The 19,913-nt window shown below is 37.7% G+C and overlaps 1 protein-coding gene across 1 annotated transcript; it reads right to left on the bottom strand.

Annotated features, from left to right (window-relative positions):
• Positions 1–13,752: 13,752 nt before the first annotated feature.
• On the bottom strand, positions 13,753–17,208 carry LOC107046127. Its single transcript, XM_015268968.1, has one exon. It carries the CDS (start codon positions 17,206–17,208, stop codon positions 13,753–13,755), a length of 3,456 nt encoding a protein of 1,151 aa, XP_015124454.1.
• Positions 17,209–19,913: the final 2,705 nt, after the last annotated feature.

Raw genomic sequence — 19,913 nt, 5'->3', positions numbered from 1 at the left:
TCCTCTCAGGCTTTGTAGATTTTTTTACTAAAACTGTAGTGAAAAATGGAATATACTGGCGGAAAAAAAATGACATTTCATAGAGAGTTTCCCGGAGAGAAATATTCAATAAAAATTACGTATCGTTTCCGTAATTCCGGAGCGAAATGTGGTTGTAGGAAATTTGACGCAACTGTCACGGAATTTTTTCGGAACGTTCCATAATTTTTATCTGAATCTCCTGTGAAAAATTATAATGCCGTCACTTAAATTTTCTGAGTCGATTCGGTAATCGGTGAGTAAATTGTGAGTTCTGTAATTTTTACTGAACATTTCTCTCCGTGTTGGCAGTAAATTTCTGGGGAGTGACATTCAATTCAGTCTGAGGAAAAGAAAATTATGGAATTCCCAAACTTACCTGAAATTTTAATTTAAACATTAACATTCATGTGCGACGACTCTTGTCACCTTCGCAGGGATTCGCCGCCGGGTTATTCAGGCTCGAGCGTTGCCGAATTCACTCTACACTAGACTGGCGCGTGTAGCGAGTTTCCGGCAACGTCGCACAACCGGCGGTTCCATTCAATATGAGAATAAATTGTTCGTCGGTAATAAATAATCAGTTTCCTTTAGGGATACCGGATGTTATATCATTTTGAAAAACGCAAGAATATTCTGGAGACTTCAATTAACGAATTAAATTTTTTTCAATGATAAGAAGAAAAATGACGCGCTGCGGGGTTACCCTCCTGTGATGGCCAATCTAGTGTCAATTAAAAATTCAAAAATACAGTTATCCGAAATTTACTATTTCGGTTGGTTTTTTCATAAAATTGGGAATTTCAATGGCGAAATTCCTTAAAATTCCCGCAGAACTGTCCCCTGATAAAAAAATCATAACAAGTCCACCAGAAATTCAAGCCGAGAATTTTAATAATATAAATCTAGTAAGAAATTATAATATTTTCTGAAAAAAAATCCACGAAAATCTTTTAATTCTTCAGTTTTAGCTGTGGCGTGACATTTGATGAAGAGTCTAACATAATAACAAATAAAACCTGTATATCCTTTCATTTCAAGTGACTCATAAATGACTTAAACCTCTTAAACAATGTTATGTTCTTACTAGCAAACGCATGCAACGAATAAAACTGAAATTTTTTCTCATCTGTTGAAACTGTGATATGATTTTCCTTTGAAAGTCCTTTAAACATTCAAACTATGCAAGATCAAAATTCTATTGAGTAATAAAAATCAACCTCACTGGATAAGTAGAAACAGATATTCTACAAAAATTGTAGGTCGAATCGACCCAGGGAAGCACGCAACGGGTTGATAATACAAGAATATGATACTATGTCACAGTATAATACAATATTTTTTAATGAAAAATCACTTGACATGAGGTACAGAAACGCTTCACGTTTTTTTGCTGCTGAAATCACCAAACTGAGAATATTTTGACAAAAAAATAAACATCTATGTCTATGAACTAATGACGTCAATGAATCGAGGAAAACATGATACGTGATATCTACCAGGTATCCCCCGGCGAGTCCCACCCAAATACCTCGACGAATTGCTGTGAAAGATTACAAGGAAATCCGTGAGAAAAATATTTTCATCCATTTTCACCACCATAAACAATCTTTTGTTTTTCATTTTATTTATTCATAGTATATAATAATTCATAAGTCTCGGAAAAAAGTTACAAAACCATCGATCGATGATATGGCGTAAAGAAAGAAAATAATAAACTTTTACTCCAATAAATAATGCAGAAATGTGAGAATTTGCGATTAATAATTCAACACATAATAATGGAAATTCGATATCGTAAAGTGTTGGATATTCTTACGGACGACTAGAATTTACGAACTTTCTCTCATGTAATCGCATCAATACATTATCAACTAACAAGTTACTTTTTCACGTTCTTAGATACTTACAACTAATTTTGATTTTCTCTCTTTTGATTTTCGCTCATTTTAGCCTAATTTGTTCTAAGAGTAGGTTTTTTAATCATACTTCATTCGATTCTTTCCACAAATATCTAAACACATTCCGAAACGAATTGCAGCCAAGTGGAGTTTTTTATCTATAAAATCATCAGTGCACAAAATTAAAGTCATTATCTGCAGGCGATGCAGATGTGGATGATGATATCATTCAGATTTGTTGATAATTTTAATGAATGATTAAAGAAAAACTGAAAATCACAGTCATTACGGTTTTGAGTCAATGAGGCTGATCCATCGGACACATCAATCATTCATTCCTCCATTCTCTCCATTAATGTATGAGAATACTTGGTTTCTAATGTCATTAAATGTCACAGTTATATACAATTTCAAAGAGTTTAGAAAGTATACTAGGATCAAGGAATCATCGACATTTCCTTCGTTAATTCCTCCAACTCAACTACTCTGGTTTGTTTGTTTAGTTATTGAAGGCCATTTTGCCATTGGTATTTACAAGTGCGCCTAACAATATTCATAATTCGTTTGTCAACGTAATAATCATTAATTATCCTCACCTACCCGCTGTGAATGCATCAATTATTACAAATTCACTCTCATTGAATTTTTAATTTGTCTCTCATCAAAGCAATTACCATTTGTCCTTCTCTTCTTTCAATTCATTATAGCCCTGAATATTAAAACACGTTTAATCTATTCTCGGAATACATAAACTCTTTTAAGAATATATATTTTGTATATCATAAATATTTATCTTGACTACACTTGTATAATCTAGAATATTACAATCTAATTTTGATTTTTTGCTTCATTCAACCACAAGCATATTCTTAATGTGCGCTATGCACTTCTCTCATCATTCGTCCCCTAAAATTATTCACACGGAGGAAAAAAGTGACGAAGAATTGCGGAGAGAATGTAGTAAACGTTACCCGTTTTTTGCATTTTTTGCAAGAACACTTGGGCAATTTTACGGTTTATTTGTTGAAAATTATGCTGCGAAAGAGAAAATTTATCCTTTACCTGACATTTTTCCCTTAATTCTTTAGAAAAATTCTAATGTCGTTAAGTCAAATTTCTGGGGATTTCTGTGAAAATTTCATATCAATATGGAAATCAAGAAAGAAATCACGTGCTTCCCAACAGAATTTCCACTGTCAGCACTAGAATTTTTAAAAAAAATTGTTGTTTGGCTCCAATTTCGCTCTCGAACACCTCAATTGTACACGAATTCTTCGTCAGATTTTTTGTTCCATGCACTATCATCTCAATTTCACCTGATTTTCTTACTCGATCTGTTGTAAAATATAGTGTATCTATGGTTGTGCGACGTGTGCTCGTATAAAATCCACGAAATATGTGTGTCATTTATTGTATTCCGGGGTAGAATGGTGGAACATCAATGTCAACTCATTCACTCTTCACTTCTCGATAGTGAACTCCCATTATAAAAACAAATAGTGACGTTTATTATCGTTATCTTTCATCACAACAGAAGATTGTTCATTCAACAGCGTAAGGCCCTTGAAAATAAAGCAAATATTAATGAAAAAATCGAGTTGTCTGAAGTACAGAGATGACTGGGTCAACATGGAGTGTCCCATATATTAATTGATATAGGCATGTGCTTGGTCGGTCATCATATCCTCCGGTATGTTACAGATTAATTACCTACATCAGAACTTTCCATTTGTGTTAATCGATATACGCAGATTATCGCTCAAGCGAGAAACCTGAGTTGTTGTAGATAAATAGGAACTTGACACGTGTCCAACTTGTACGTCAAAATGAAAAAAAAAAAACAAAATAAAATAAAATAAGAGAGGGAGAAGAGGTAAAAACTCATTGAACAGGAAAAATTCCCCCAATTCTACGATTGTTGTCGCTATATCTCATCGCACACTGAGAGGAACAAAATTTTTTTAGAACTGCGTCGTTAATCATATCAGGAAACTCGTGGCATGAAAATTTTCAAGAGCAAAATATCTGGCACTACGAAAAAAAAAATCTCCTCAAACCAAGGAAAATTGAATCAATTCATTTACTAGTTTTTTAGCTTCAATTTTAAAAATTCTAATGCAAAAACCACTTGAATTGATTACAGAACTCGTTTTCTTGATATGAATCAATTGCCCTCATCTTTCGAACAAGTATAAAATTCCTTGGCGTAAGATTATTTTTTCTTAGTGTGTGATATTGCGCGCTTGATAATTTTCGAGCCATTAATTTGTTGATACAAGTAAAGGCATTCTTCTAAAAAAACTGGTCTTTTCAGTGTGACAGAAGATTATTCATTCAATGGCGTCAGGCCCTTGCAAATAAAACAAATATTAATTAAAAAATCGAGTTGTCTAATTACCTACATCAGAACTTTTCATTTGTGTTGACCGATATTTGCAGATTATCGCTCAAGCGAGGAACCTGAGGTGTTGCAAATAAATAGGAACTTGACACGTGTCCAACTTGTACGTCAAAATGAAAAAAAAAAAAACAAAATAAAATAAAATAAGACAGGGAGAAGAGGTAAAAACTCATTGAATAGGAAAAATTCCCCCAATTCTACGATTGTTGTCGGTATATCTCATCGTACACTGAGAAGAACAAAGTTTTTTGTTCTTGCACTACAAAAAAAAACCTCAAACCAAGTAAAATTGAATCAATCCATTTGATAGTTTTTTAGCTTCAATTTTAAAAATTCTAATGCAAAAACCACTTGAATTGATTACAGAACTCCTTTTCTTGATATCAATCAATTGCCCTCATCTTTCGAACAAGTATAAAATTCCTTGGCGTAAGATTATTTTTTCTTAGTGTGTGATATTGCGCGCTTGGTAATTTTCGAGCCATGAATTTTTTGATACAAGTAAAAAGGTACTTTTGAAAAAACTCTCGTCTTCTCAGTGTAAGAGAAGATTATTCATTCAATGGCGTCAGGCTCTTTTAAATAAAACAAATATTAATAAAAAAATCGAGCAGAACTTTTCATTTGTGTTAATCGATAAATGCAGATTATCGCTCAAGCGAGGAACCTGAGTTGTTCCAGATAAATAGGAATTTGACACGTGTCCAATTTGTACGTCAAAATGAAAAAAAAAATAAGAAAGGGAGAAAAGGTAAAAAACCCACTGAACAGGAAAAATTTCCCCCAATTTTACAGTTTCGATTAATTTTTTTCCTGAAAAAGGGAAAGCAAAAAATAACAAATTTGATCTTTTAGGCGCTCGTGCCCATGATCGAAAAATATCCCATATGTTCGTATCGTGCCTCCCCAACAATAGAATCGCCTCGCGCTAAGCCGGTGCACGAGGGGTTCAGGCATATAAAGGATTTCCAAAATATTGTGTAAATCAGGGTTGCACAATAATTGTAAAATTCAATCGATTCCATTGGTACGTGGTGCGCTGGGTAGTGCAGCTGAAATTTTGGGGTGAAACATGTAGAAATGAGAAACGTGGTGGGTACCCCAACATCAGATCAGTCTTGCGCCCCTTCATTTCTCCGAGACCCTCCCTCAAAATCCACACAATAACGTCCGCACGAGACTCACCCTTGTATAAATAAAGGGTTGGCTTACCATTGAGATTTCTCGCGATCATTTTTCTGTTTTTACCCCTTTTTGTCCACTGCTTTTCCCAATTTTACGAAAAATTCAGCCCCGGTGACATGCATTGTTGTCCCGAAAAACCGTTGGCGCGTGGCTGTAAAAATGTTATTTTTTTTTCATCCCGATGGGGGCAAAAAAATGGAATAAAAAGTGGGAATGTGAAAGGAACGAATGAACCCTTTGAAATTTTGCACGCTTGATATTTGTGCTCTTTTGTGGATGTTTAATTCAACTGATGTCTTCACCCTTTCGGAAATTTCAGAATTGGTTGAAATTGGAATTATCTTCGTGGAGAGTGTGATGGTGTGGAGACAAATGGATTAACCCTGCGGAGATGAAACTTTCACGCATGTGAAGGGTTGATCAAGAATACAAGGACGCAATTTGCTATATTGTCATCGAGTGGAATGATGTACATGGAGAGAAAAAATTATGTTGTATGGCAATTCGTGTAAACGTGAATCGAAATGCTTGTAAAGAAATTTTATCTGATTTTTTAATTTTTTTGCGTAAAGAGACATACATACAGATAAATGTGTTACGTGAATAATTGTATTTTGTATTTTAAACATAAAAAAATGAAATAGTAGAAATAGAATCATTCTCTATAAATTATTGAAGAAGGAATCCTTCATTTCATACAATAAAAACATTTCACAGAAAAATCTGCGCATTTTTTTTCGAGAGAAATATTCAATGGAAAGTGTCCATAAAATTCAATTTTTTATACAACTTATTTTATTGAGATAATTTCTCCAGCAATTCCTCGGCTCAAATTTTCTACGTTTTTTTGTCTACCTTTCTTGAATGAAAAAAAAAAGAAAAGTAGAGAAAATCCGATAGAAATTGTCCCAAAGAAAAAAGGACTACTGATTTTTTCTATTAAAAAATAATATCTATTAGACACTTTTTATGCAAAAAAGCAGAATCGAATATAGAATCGGCAAAACCTAATAGAATGTTCAATAGACGTTCAATAGGACTGGAATAGAATTTTCTATAGAACTAACTAGTTCAGAATCTAAGTTTTATCTTATTTTTCTGACAACTTTTCCCCGATTTTTCCTTCTCGTATTTTCCTCTCCATTAATTATTTCTTTCCTTGCATGTCAGAGTAAGAGAGAGAGAGAGAAAAATTATTGAAAAGAATGAGAGAAACCGGCGAGTGGGTGGATCATTATAGCCAGGATGAAATTTGGAAGTTGGCATTGGATGACGAAGAGAGGGGTCTCGCCAGTGGGGGAAAACGGAAAGAATCGAGTGATCTCGATAAAACTGTACGAGACTGGAGAAGAAAAAGTCGTGCTTATTTTTGGGGTAAAAGTGTAGAGCTAGGCTGGAGGGGGATTGACGAGGGAAGCAGGGACGAAGAAAGTTGAGGGAGACGCTTTGATAATTGTAATCCATTCCCGCGAGTCAGCCCGGGTGGTTTGATGAGACACAGGAAAAGGGATCCGAAGGGGCGAGGTTGAAGAAAATGAGGAGAAAAAAAGGTACTGGGCTAGATATCTTGTTCTAACGCGTCAGAATAATTTCTCCGGCGGTTCGTTAAACACACATACATATTCAAGCCAGAGGGAGAATTTTTTTTCTATCCATCATTGCTCTTCCCCATTTTCGAAAGAGAAAAGAATTCACTTTTCATACTGAGTTTAGCATTTTTCTATCTGAATTCTTCATGATGATAAGTCAACCCCGTATCTATTGACCAGAAACTGGCGGAATTCATTCTCCTTTGTGCCTGTCGTAGATAATAAAAATATGAGAGTGAACTATATTTTCACTGTTGAACTAAGGGTCTATCCTCGACTTTCCATACTCTCCGAAAACATAAGATATTATTGATTTATTACACACTTCATTCGATACCTCCCACGATTTCACGTATTGCACCCTTTGTGCAAGATTTTAAGTAATCAAAGTTCTGATGAAAAAAAAATTTAAATATAACGCTAACTACATGAATTTATGGGAGTCTGAGAAAGAAATTAATTATCAGGAGATTTCACGATTTTTAAAATTGGCAAGGGAATATTTTCTTGTATCAAGTAAACCGTCTTTGTTGAAAGGATTTTTTTTCACAGCGATAATTTTAATATGCATGCTGAAATTATTGCAGTGAAGTGGATTTTTTCATCGATAAACTTATCAATGCACAAAATTCTAATCATCATCCACAGATGGTGCAGTTTTGTATGGTAATATCATTTAGATTTACTCCGATTTTCATTCATGATGATCATTCAACCCCGAAACTGTAGGAATTCACTTTCCCTTGTGCCTGTCATAGATAATCAACGAAATAAGAGTGAAATAGATTTTTACTGTTGGAATAAATGGTAAAAACATAAGATTCTATTGATTTATTACACACTTCATTCGATTCTCCCCACGAATGTCATGAAAAAATTTTGAAATTATTCCCCTAAAGTGAATTTTTTAATCTATAAAATCATCAATGCACGAAATTCTAATCATCATCCACAGATGGTGCAGTTTTGTATGGTAATATCATTTAGATTTACTCCAATTTTCATTCATGATGATCATTCAACCCCGAAACTGTAGGAATTCATTTTCCCTTGTGCCTGTCATAGATAATCAACGAAATAAGAGTGAAATATATTTTACTGTTGGACTAAGGGTCTACCCTCGAAAAATTTTCCGTGCTCTCGGAAAACATAAGATATTATTGATTTCTATACATGGCCCGCAGAATGTTGGGTGGACGGTGGTGTTTCTGCGTGGGCGTGTGTACCTCATTGTGTGCGTGAGAGAAATCGGTAGGGGGGAAAAAAATTCTGGAAAAGGGGAATGAGTCCAAAGGCGAGAGACATAGTGGGAGAAAAGAGGAGTAAAACGGGGATGTCATTTTCTCGAAAATCTCTTCCTCTTTTCATTTTTTCCCCCCTTGTTCTTACCCGTACTTTATCTTATTTCTTCCTCTCCGATGGAAGCGAGAATGAGGGAAGCGGTCATTTCCCGTAATGACGTAAAATCGATCGTGGAGAAAAATTCACCCTCACGCGAGCTTTTTCAACCCTTCTGTCAAGACTGACTATTCTTGCACGAGGTGCGATGAAGCTTCTCTCTCACCTCCCGCCGTCTTGAATTTCAACGATTCAAAGGAGAAATGGATATGAATAAATAAGTACAGCGGAACAGCACGGCGTTTTGTATTTCAATTTGGCGTGAAGACCAATTTGGAAACTACACGCGGGGATAAATTTTTACGATTGTAAAAAGAACGTACCACATCCCACGTAAAATGGATAGTCGATTTGAAACTGTTTGTTCACTCATTTGTCTGCGGGACATGTATCCCAGGGGTCTATTTAACAGGAAAAAAAATCGGTAAAAAAGACACCATCGCCCTCCCTAGTTTAGCACCCTTTGAAGATGGGAAGGCTCGGGGAATTCATTGATGTTTAAAGTGGGTGAAACGGTATATAGTACGGTATTGGAGTGCCCTTGGTATACATGAATGTGGACACTGGCCCAGTAAATACGTCACGCATAATTGAAAGATTATAATTTGATTGTTGCACTATTTTTTTGCTGAATTTAATGATGAAATAGGAGAATTGGATTAAAAATATTAATAAGATTGTCATTTATTGAAATAAAAAAGCATCAAGTGTTGTCCATCCATTTGTCATATTCGGCTATCAAAAATTTCATACAAAGCACCAACAAAAAAGGACAATTAAATGAAGCAAAAATAAAAGGAAACGTTTCAATATTACAGAACGAATTTGATTGGGAATCATAAATACTATCTAGCGCGGTATTGGAATATCCCTGGAATTCATGGATCCGTAAACTGGGCCAGTAAATACGTCATGCATAATTGAAAGATTGTAATTGAATTGTTGAAAATTGGATGAAAAATATTATCGAAATAAAAAAAAACATCAGACATTTTCCATCCATTCGTCATATTCGGCTTTAAAAAACATTGAATAAAAAACCCTAATGAAAAATACCGCTGAATAAACAAAAATAAAAGAAAACATTTCAAAATTATAAAACAAATTTTATTGTAAAATCATAAATACTGTCAGCATATATAAATTAAAAATGTGGATGAATAAATTAAAAAAATGGAAAAATGACTACAATGTTGGACTAGCTTAATTATCTCAATTTGGAGTATTGTAAAATCGTATCCAAAAATGACTAGATACATGACTTCTCTCATAGACCTCTCGTTTCCGCAGAAATTCGCAGTAATACCTGTTATCCACATACTCACTCTTAACTTAAGCTACAATAATATCATACAAATGAGAATGCTCTCCACATGCGACAACGTCCACACTCGTATTACCTCCCAAATGACTACCTCATATTTCGCCTACCTCCCATAAATATACTCAATCGATAATATATGATTCATATATACTTAAGAATTCTTAATTCATCTTCCTTCAAGGTAAATTTTGATTTGCGCTCATCGAGTTAATTTTATCAAGGCAATGCTAGTGTCAGGTGTGAGTTTTTCATTTTTTTTTCTCATCGGAATAAAATATTCATACCTATACTTGATGGATTGTACTGTTCCATCTTAATGGAGCTCTTCAGAATAGTTTTTATGCATCACCTACATCCCATGATAATCGTCTACACTGTTAGAAAATTATTTTTAAAATTTTCAACAAATAATTAGTAGAACATCAGTTAATTTTTAGAACATTCAATGCACGGAGAGAAAGGTTCAGTAAAAATTACGGAACGCTCGCGAAAAATTCCGTGACAGTTCCGTAAAATTTCCTACAACCACATTTCGCACCGGAATTACGGAAAAGATACGTAATTTTGTATTAAATATTTCTCTCCCTGTGAAATGAAAATTTTGAGGTCCATGCGTCAACGAAAATCATTGAAAATTTAGAAAATTCAGGCAAATTTTTTTAAGGATTCTCAATCTATTGAAAATTTATGCTTTCATTGAAATATCAGAGATCCAGTTTTTTTAGAAGCACGACTTTACTTGTCAAGAAACTCGTGGCTTGAAAACTTTCAAGAGCAAAATATCAAAATATCTAAATAAATAAATAAAAATAAATAAAATGAAATATCTTGCGCCAAGAAAAAAAATATGCGTCAAGAAATTTTGTACTTGTCTTGACGGCGAGGAGAATTTTTTGATGACAAGCAAGCGATTTCTCAAACCCAGTAAAATTGAATCAACTCATTAAATGTTTTTTAGCCTCAATACTAAAATATTTAAATGCAAAAACCAGTTAAATTGATTTGAGCACTCGTTGTCTTGATATAAACTATTCTTTCGGACAGGTATGAAATTTCTCGGCATAAGATTTTTTTCTCAGTATGAGATATTGAGAGTTTGGTAATTTTCGAGCCATAAATTTCTTGATACAAGTAAAGACGTACTTCTCAAAAGACTCTTGTCTTCTGAGAGAACGCTGTGACTGAAATTTCTGACAGTCTACGGTTCCTAATTTCGAATCCATCGAAAATTCAATTAAACGTGAATTTCAATTTTCCCACAGAGTCCGAGAGTAATTGTCATAGAAACATAAATTACGACCAAGAAATTCCACGAAGGAATTCATCTGCAGCTAAAATTTCAAAAAAAATCTACCAGTGTACCACCACTGCCGAAATGACAATAATAAAAAGGCTGATGATCCATCAACAACGTTCAATCCGCTATCACAAATACTGTGCCATATCCGCCCAACATTTAAAATAATCGTTTTCAACGGCTCGCAGTGTCAAAAAGCCCAGAAAAAACCATTAATCCTGTACAAAAGAAAATGGATTTATCGTTGCGCTTGAGCGACGCAATTAAAAACAGTTATGGCCATTTGCATCGAGGCGTCCATTTTGCATGTCATTGTGTCTTTTTTTGGATTCATATGCAGTCATAGATCTCCGAACAATGGACCAGGGGTTACGGTCACGTTTTTCCCTAAAAATTCCCCTCGCGAGAATACTCAAGGTCACGACGGCTGACCTCACACTTCAGTTGCACGGACAAAAAAAATAGGGAGGAATCATACCAGATGCAGATTCTCTCCGACACACTCCCCCTCCCCATCGTGCTTCCTGAAAAATCCATTTTCTCCATCTCTCTTTAATTCCCTGCATGTATGATCACGATGAAAAATCTTCCCTCTCTCATTTCTCGTTTCCCACTCTATGGGCTCTCCCATTCACTGTATTCTGCCATCAGTAATGGCCCTACAACTTCCTCCCCTACAGTATGTTAATGTATGCACGAGCATATACTAATTCTTTCCAATTTTTTGGAAATAAACCGTGCGCCCGAGCTAAATGATGATTCATGCCCGTACACAGTTTCCCATTACTTTGTTCTGAAGAGGGGGGAGGGGGGGCTATACCGTTGATGCAAGGGAAAGGAAATTTTTATGGCTATCTAGACAATAGAGCCCGCAACAATTCACCCTTAGGACTCGTGCCCGTCATTTTTCTCCCGATAAATTATGAAATTTAATATTTTTATGCGTTTTGCATTAATCTTTCAATGACACATGGAATATATCAAATATGAAAATAGCAAAAATACGTTGCGTGGTGGCCAGAGGGGCATTTCAACTAAAACAAAGTAAAAAAAAAAATACATGAAGACTCGCGTGACTCGATTCATCCGGGCGTAACCGATGGGTTAACAACCGAGAGAAAAAAATAACATGAAAGATATTAGTGTCGTATGAAATTCTACATCGTTCTATTCTCATGTTAATATTTCCAGTTTCAAATTGATTAACGCCGCGATATCTAGGCGATTCTGAAGGCTCCATTAGTATCGAAAAATTTTCAGTGTGAAAAATGCGGGCCTGACGTGCTCACTGTCATTCGATTCCCTCCTCGTCTAGTTTAATCCACTGAGACTGACCGGTGCATAGCCGTGCGTTTGGTTTTTGGATGTCTCGTGAGGGCGTGCGGGACCCCTGTTTTGTTGGGTTAGTCTAGGCCGGCTGCGTTTCAAACTAAATAACCGGCGAAAGAACGCGAGTGGTCATTGCGAGCACAGCTGCCCACTTTCCAATAAACTTGCCACGAAAGGTTTGCCCAAGCAATCATGCAAACGGACTCATCTGTTGGTTAAAAAAAAATTGCACGAAACTGCAGTGAACATTTTTGCTAATTTCTATGAATTTAGAAAATTACATTCACTGTTGGGAGGAAGTTGCCTAGTTCGCCCAGCCCCTTTCGATATCCCCTCGTATTTTGTTAAGCTCAGGCGAATTTTTTTCGGTTTTTACATTTTAAGGTCAGAGATGGCAAGGCACGGTGCATTATCAGTATGTGAATGTCACTTGAAAACCTAATGCTCTTTCTGAATTTGCCTCTCAATAAATACAAGAGCGCTGCCCTTGATGATTCCTTTATTCTCGTAAAACTAGAGACTGAATATTTTCTGACTAGACTTTTCTCTTTAATTACAAAATCCCCGTGATCGTAAATACTGCCTTTAAGAGATATTCAATAATTGAGATTACTTTAATTTGGTACTTGGTTTTTTTTAAAATCTTTGGTCGACATATTTTCGTCATGTCAATTTTATCTTTAACGTATTTTAAATTCTATTATAATGCATTGGCTGTGTATACGATTGTACTTTTGTTGCGGGTTATACTGTGTCCACCCTGAGTTAAGTTCATAATTTCTTCATATACTTATTTTCTGAGTTCTTTAAGTTTCTTCCTTACGATATCTAATTGCTTATACACGGTAAAAATAAGCATCTTCCTGTATCTATTGTGCGTCACAACGAGAGCAATTTCAATTGTCAACCTTCTTCCGCGCCGATGCTATCAAACTGGTTATCAATCCATCTTATGTACTCGAGAGATCTTTAATACGACTCGCATCTGGCATAGGAACTTTATTGATCACCCCAGCTCTTCCTGTTTATATAATCGGATAGTCACTAATTTATATGTACAATATAACATCGTAATTAGAATATATTCATAACAACGAAGCTTTCAAATGCAGAATCATTCAAGATCCCTCGAATTATCTTGAAATTGGGTTCACCGAGGCATCCGGAGAACAATAAAAGTTGACAATTGACCAGATTTGTATAAGCCGCAAATTGTTGCGTAATTACCCCTCGTTACTCTTAAAAAAATATTCATTTGACTAATTCATCATCATCTGGCGTGATACTCACATTGAATCCGCGAAGAATAACTACGAGATGATCGAGGCAGGACTAAGGGTAAAGGAAGCAGTCATGACACCGTTGATACGTGTACGTACCGGCAGATAAACCAGAGCTGGTGCGAATCGCCTGTCATTGCTGGAGGATTCATCGCCAAATGTAAAATTCCGCTCCTCAAGGATGAACGGTTGCATGATAGTAGCATCTGGGTTTGAGTTCATATCCTGTGGCATTGCGTAACTAGCAGGTACTTTGTGCTTATTAGCTACCTCACGAAGAGTCTTACTGAGTTCAGCAATAACACTCTCCGTCGGATCACCCTTCGCCTTGTGATTCTTCTTCACGTGTGTCTTTATTCGGTGAAGATTAGCCGTTGCAAAACCACACTCAGCGCATTTGTATGCACCCTGAGCTGTTACGTGAACAACACCGGACTCTTCTTTCTGATTTTTTGACGATTCTGTTGGTTGAATGGGTGAGTTTCCCTGGCTGTCGACGGACCGTTCGTCCTTCAGCTCCACTTCCTTCTGATCGTCGTGACGCTCCTGGGCATCGGTTCTTGAATCACTGCCCATCAGCTGTTGATATTGAGACAGTAAATTCGAGAATTGATGACGAACGACTAGATGATGGTGCAGGGACTCCGGTTGTGGAAACGTCTGAGAGCAAATCGGACACTGGAGATTGCTCTCAGTGGTTATCCCCTCCTGATTCGTCATGTGTGATCTCTCGTGAAGGAATAAAAACGGTAGAACAGGTGTTGTGAAGCTACAGTAGGAGCATCTGTAGTTCTTGTTCTGCTGCTCCTCGTTGCCTCCGAATAGTGTGGAGAGCACCTGATTCCCCAAGCCTCCGTATTCACCAGCTTTCATGTTCTGGCTGATGTCTAAGCCATTCGGGATTTTGATGTTCGGGTTCTGCTGCGCCAGTTTGCTAGAGGAACCTGTCGGCCCCGGTCTGATTCTAGGTGCATTCTGATACTGCTGCTCCAACTCACGCCATTTGTCAACCCCTGGCTTCCCATGATCACCCTGAAGATGCGCCTTCAGCCATTTGATACTCCTGAACCGTCGATTGCAGATCGGACAGACTTCGTTGAAATGCGTGAAGTATCGGTGACTGAGATCGCCCAGGTGGTCAGGCTTCAGCGCTGTGTCATCGATGTTCGGTAGTGCTTCAAAGCTCTCTTGTTTACTACTGTTCACCGGAGTTGCCTCGTCGATTATTCCGTGGGTGTTGTGTTTGTGAACTCGGAGGAAGTATTTACTGCACAACTCCTTGTTACATATATTGCAGATAACACCACCTATCTGCGAACCGTTCTCAATCTCGATGCCGTGCATCCTCTGCATGTGAGTCTTCATGAAGTACTTGTTGCAAAGTTCTTTATTACAAATTTCGCAGTAGCTGGATGTCGGGGTCAATGACGAAAGCTTCTTGTCCGGTGGTGGAGGAATCGGTGGGACTGGGGGGCCTGACGACGTTGGCGGGAGCAAGGATGACTGGGTCCCTGGAAGGACAGGATGATTTTGTAAGTTATTGGAACCAAGTGAGCTCTTCAGCATCGGTGACGACTGCTGACTGTGATCCTCCACTATGTGCTGCTTCAATGCTTCATTGCTCGAAAAGTCCTTTTCGCAAATTGAGCAGAATGACGTACTCCCAGCAGCATTGTTGGACGAACTCTCGACTAATTGGCCTGGTGACAACGGCTGTTCGTCTTGCAGATGACCCGCGTGTTCCAGAGTCATGTGAGTCTTCAGGGCTAATTTGTTTTCACACTCTCTCCCGCAAATTTCACAAGTCGCTGTTTTACTGGAATCCAAGCCATTCAACTGCAGAATCATTGTCTGCAGCTTCTGGAGGTCCTCCGAGATCGAATCCGTGCGTTCTTCCTCACCGTCTTGCTTCGTTGACTTCTCATCATCACTCACTTCATGCATTTTCGCTCGATGTATGCGGTAAAGCCCGTGCGTCTGGAACTTAATCCCACAAGATTTGCATTCATACTCTTCCGACTTATCATTGGACTCGGAACCCCCTGGATTGCTGTCTGTGACAATGAGATTGAGCGGACTCGTTTGAATCTGATGCCAGGTAGCCGCAGCTCCGGGATTACTCGGCGATTTCTCATTGTCCTGAATGACTATCCCGTGTCTCTTCATCTTGTGCGTTCGCAGGAAATACTTGTTACAATACTCTTTACAACATATTTCACAGAATGCCTCGATATTCAGCACTCCTAATCGTCGAAGTCTATCGATACTGAAACCCGACTCGCGAGCTTGCTGACTCGATTGCGGGGACAAGTGTCTCGGGGCTGGCATGAACTTTGTATCCTCCTGTTCTACCCCATACTCCTGTTTAAAGAGGGACTCCATCGCACTGGGACTACTTCTCGCGACATCTTTGTCATCGCCTCCGAGGGCTGAGTTATAGTCCCTAGCCCCTTGTGAATCCGACTGTAGATCACTCTGAGAACCCTCCATGTGGCATCTTTGCTTGTGCTTGCGGAGGGACTCGTCATTCTTGAATCGCTTCTGACAGACTTCGCAGGACATCATTTGTGTCACAGGCATTTCCATTTTTAATGGTGGTGGGGGTGGTGGTGGCGGTAGCGATTGATCAATTTTACCAATCCCCATAGAAAACGGTAAATTAGAGTAATGAATCCCATTATTGTCACTCGAGTTCTGCTGCGGCGTGTCAACGTAGATTCCATGCTTATTGGCTTTGTGCGTTTTGAGGAAGTATTTATTGCAGAACTCTTTATTACAGAGATCACAGTAGGCGTCGGGGTTGAAGATTCTTATGGGCGCTGGGCCAACTGGAAGTCGTGGAAGTTGACCAGGATCCAGTGAGAATCCCGGGAGTGGGAGGTACTGAGCGAGGGCCCCGGGAAAGGGTAGACCGGATAAATGATTGGCGACTGATGCCACGGGATTCTGTCCAGTCCAGTCTGTGACCTCCTGCTGTTGAAGCTGGGAGTGACCGGACAGCCATGAGCTGGCGAAATTCTTTATACTGAGACTAGAGAGGTTCATGGGGTTCTCGGTGTCCTCCTGAATCTGTGTTTCAAGTTTTATTCTGACGTTGCTTGGGAAGGGGGTACTAGGCCCTGATGAGGCCGGACTGTTGATGCCCTCATTATCGAATTCGGCGCTCGGATTTTCCTCTCCTGCGGGGGTGGACTGCTCCTCCGGGGTCTTAACTTTGTAATCGGTCGGATCGTCTGGTCTGTTGATACCATTCACGTCTCCCTCGTCTTCAAAGTCCTCCTCGGATTCCGGTCTTTCGTTGGGGGTTGACAGCGATGTTGGCACTCGCACAGGTGTCGTCTGCTTCCTCCGTTTCTTTGGACTACTGGAGTCGGTGTCCTCTCGCGTTCGTTTTTGACGGGTGTCGCGTTCATCTCCAACACTCGAACTCTCACTGTCCAGTTCACTCGACCCTAATACTCCCTCCTGGGCCGCTGTTGACGACATTTTAAAATTCTATTTCGGTGATATTTCTTCCGCGTCATACGCGTGGCCCACCACCGCTTTGATTCACGACGCGCTGCAAGAAGAATTGACTTGGTTATTTGTTATGAATTATTACCGAACAGATTAAATTTTCAAAAGCACTGGAGTGAGGGGAGGTACTGGGGTGCCTATTGGATTATATATTAATGAATCTTTGGACGCTTCAATCCCACTGGATTTAATAGATTATTGGAAATATTAGAAAAACTAGTGAGGGGTGAGCAAATAGAAGGAGGACTAATGCACATGGTGGCATTAATTTGGGATGTTATAATGATTTTAGGCCGAACGAAAAATCGACGCCTGTCAGGGGTGGTTAACGAGTATTCGCCACCGACATCATTTGAACGAAGAGGGAAAAACCGTGCACGGGGGGAGTGGAATAAAGAAAAAGAAAAACGAAAGTTGTCAGGACAGAGAAAAACTAGAATGTGAGACACCCTCTCCAATGGATAGGCATGCGGTCGGGGACCAGAGAGGCGGGTGAACGGGGGTGCACATGAGTCATGTGTACGCCCTCGTTTTTGGGGATAAACTCTGAAAACGCAGATGATTTTATTTCAGAATATATCGGAAATGTTTCTCCAGAAAATGGGGAATTCATATTTACGTTGGAACTGGTTGATTAAAATCAATCTATAGAATCTATGGTCTACTTTCAATCTCATTGTGGTGTTATCGCAATTGGACGTTATAATGAATGATAAATGTGATAATTAATGGGTAGAATTTTCCAAGATTGAAAAAAAATTTTTATCATATTTTTTTGCTATTATTCGTTTAAATATTTCATTCGCATGGATCTAGGTCGTAATAATTTAACAGCAGAATTGGGAATGAACTCTAGAAACGCAGAGGATTTTATTTCGGAATATATCGAGAATAGTTTTACAGAAAACGCGGTTCTAGTTTTAACTTCATTGCGGTATTATCGTAATTGGAAGTTCTAACGAAAGATAAATGTGATGATTGATAACTATAATTTTCCAGAATTGAACAAGAATTTTTATCATTATTTCTTTTTAATATTCGTTTGAAAATTCCAATTGCATGGATCTAAATCGTAATAATTTTGAGTTTGAACTGCTTGATTATGATCAATCTGTCGAGTCCACGTTCTAGTTTTAATTTCATTACGGTATTATCGCGCTCGGGACGTCTAATGAATGATAAATGCGATGATTGATGACTAGAATTTTCCGGAATCGAAATAAGAACTTTTACCATATTTTTTTCCAATCATTCGTTTGAATATTTCAACTGCATGGAACTAGATCGTAATGATTTGACAGCATAACGGAACAGAATTAAATAAAAAATATAGCACTGTCACTTCCTGGCGTGTAAGGAAGGAGATATGTGCGGGCAAGCACTCGATAGCCCCAACGACATTAAGCACCCTGCTATGTCACCGCAATTAGATGATACGTTTTACCCACGTTTCTTGTTTCAAATAAAACACACTGGAAAAACCATGGGAACATTTACCGAAGCACTTGAGAATATTGAACGGGCCTGTCACGAGTTGGCATATTCATACTTAATTCAAAACAGTTTCACCTGTACACACACTCCAATTTTTTAGAATAAAAAAATAAACCGTTGTCGCGAGGCACGATGTCGATTTTATAAAAATTATTTCACTGTTAACAATTTGAAGAGGGAATTTTTTGTTAAATGACATCTTCACTGAAGTCTTGTGATTGTCAATTATTTTGTGAAAATCAGCAGCAGTTGCAAAAATTCAGGTGAATGTATTTTTGAATTTTTAGTTTATTGAAAAATGGAGAAAATTCAGGAATTTTCATCCTCCTGCTGATGAAAAATCTAAAATTCCATTCAATTTCCTGTGAAATTTGGAATTCTATGATTTGTTTTCTTCATAAATTGAAAATTCAGATTAAAAATTCAAAGAAGTTGGGGAATTTTCTTTTTCTTGCTGCTCAAAAATGTGGAATTCAGAAAATTCCCAGTGAAATTTCAAATTTTATGATTTTCTCCCTCCTCAATCGACCTCCATCTCGCTCTCCTGATAATTTCTACTGAATTGTCTACTAAATTTCAATTTTTTTCTAATGGTGAGTGTTTTTCGCAAATTTCCGAAAAGCGGGTCCCTTTCCACAGAAAAAACGTGCGCCAAAACGTAATTTTTTGCGTCTCGCACGCGTCCTCCCCCTCTGTTTACATGGAACCTTGATCGATAGAAATATTACCGAACGGAATAATGTAAAAAGTTACTAAGAATAACTATAGAAATTAAGTCTTCTTAATATATTTCTTCCGCGAAATCCCACAAATATCATTCTTCCGGTTAAAATAAAATTTCCGGAGTTCAAACGAAATATCCATGTTGTGCCTCATCGTTTTCTCCAAATATTCGTAAAAATAATCGAATTAATCATTTTCTCAGAGAATTTCTCGTGGATATTTCATTCCCTCTCTTTAACATTCATTTCCCCACTCATTTGAATTCTCACCTGTTCTTTTTGGGATAAAAAAGTCAAAACTGAAGAAAAATGGAATTAATTCACGACATCACATCAATAAATTTTCCAGCCACAATATCCACATCACCGAAATTCATCTTCTCACCACCGAGAGTTCATAATGATCCCCCATGAAACCGAAAAAAAAATGTCACCAGCACAACGAAAATTGGATTTCAC

This window comes from Diachasma alloeum, unplaced genomic scaffold (genome assembly GCF_001412515.2).
Source record: "Diachasma alloeum isolate Michigan unplaced genomic scaffold, Dall2.0 Dall_scaffold_00176, whole genome shotgun sequence".
NCBI lineage: Eukaryota > Metazoa > Arthropoda > Insecta > Hymenoptera > Braconidae > Diachasma > Diachasma alloeum.
The sequence above is the reverse complement of the archived record's forward strand: the minus strand, read 5'-3'. Positions and strand labels throughout refer to the sequence as shown.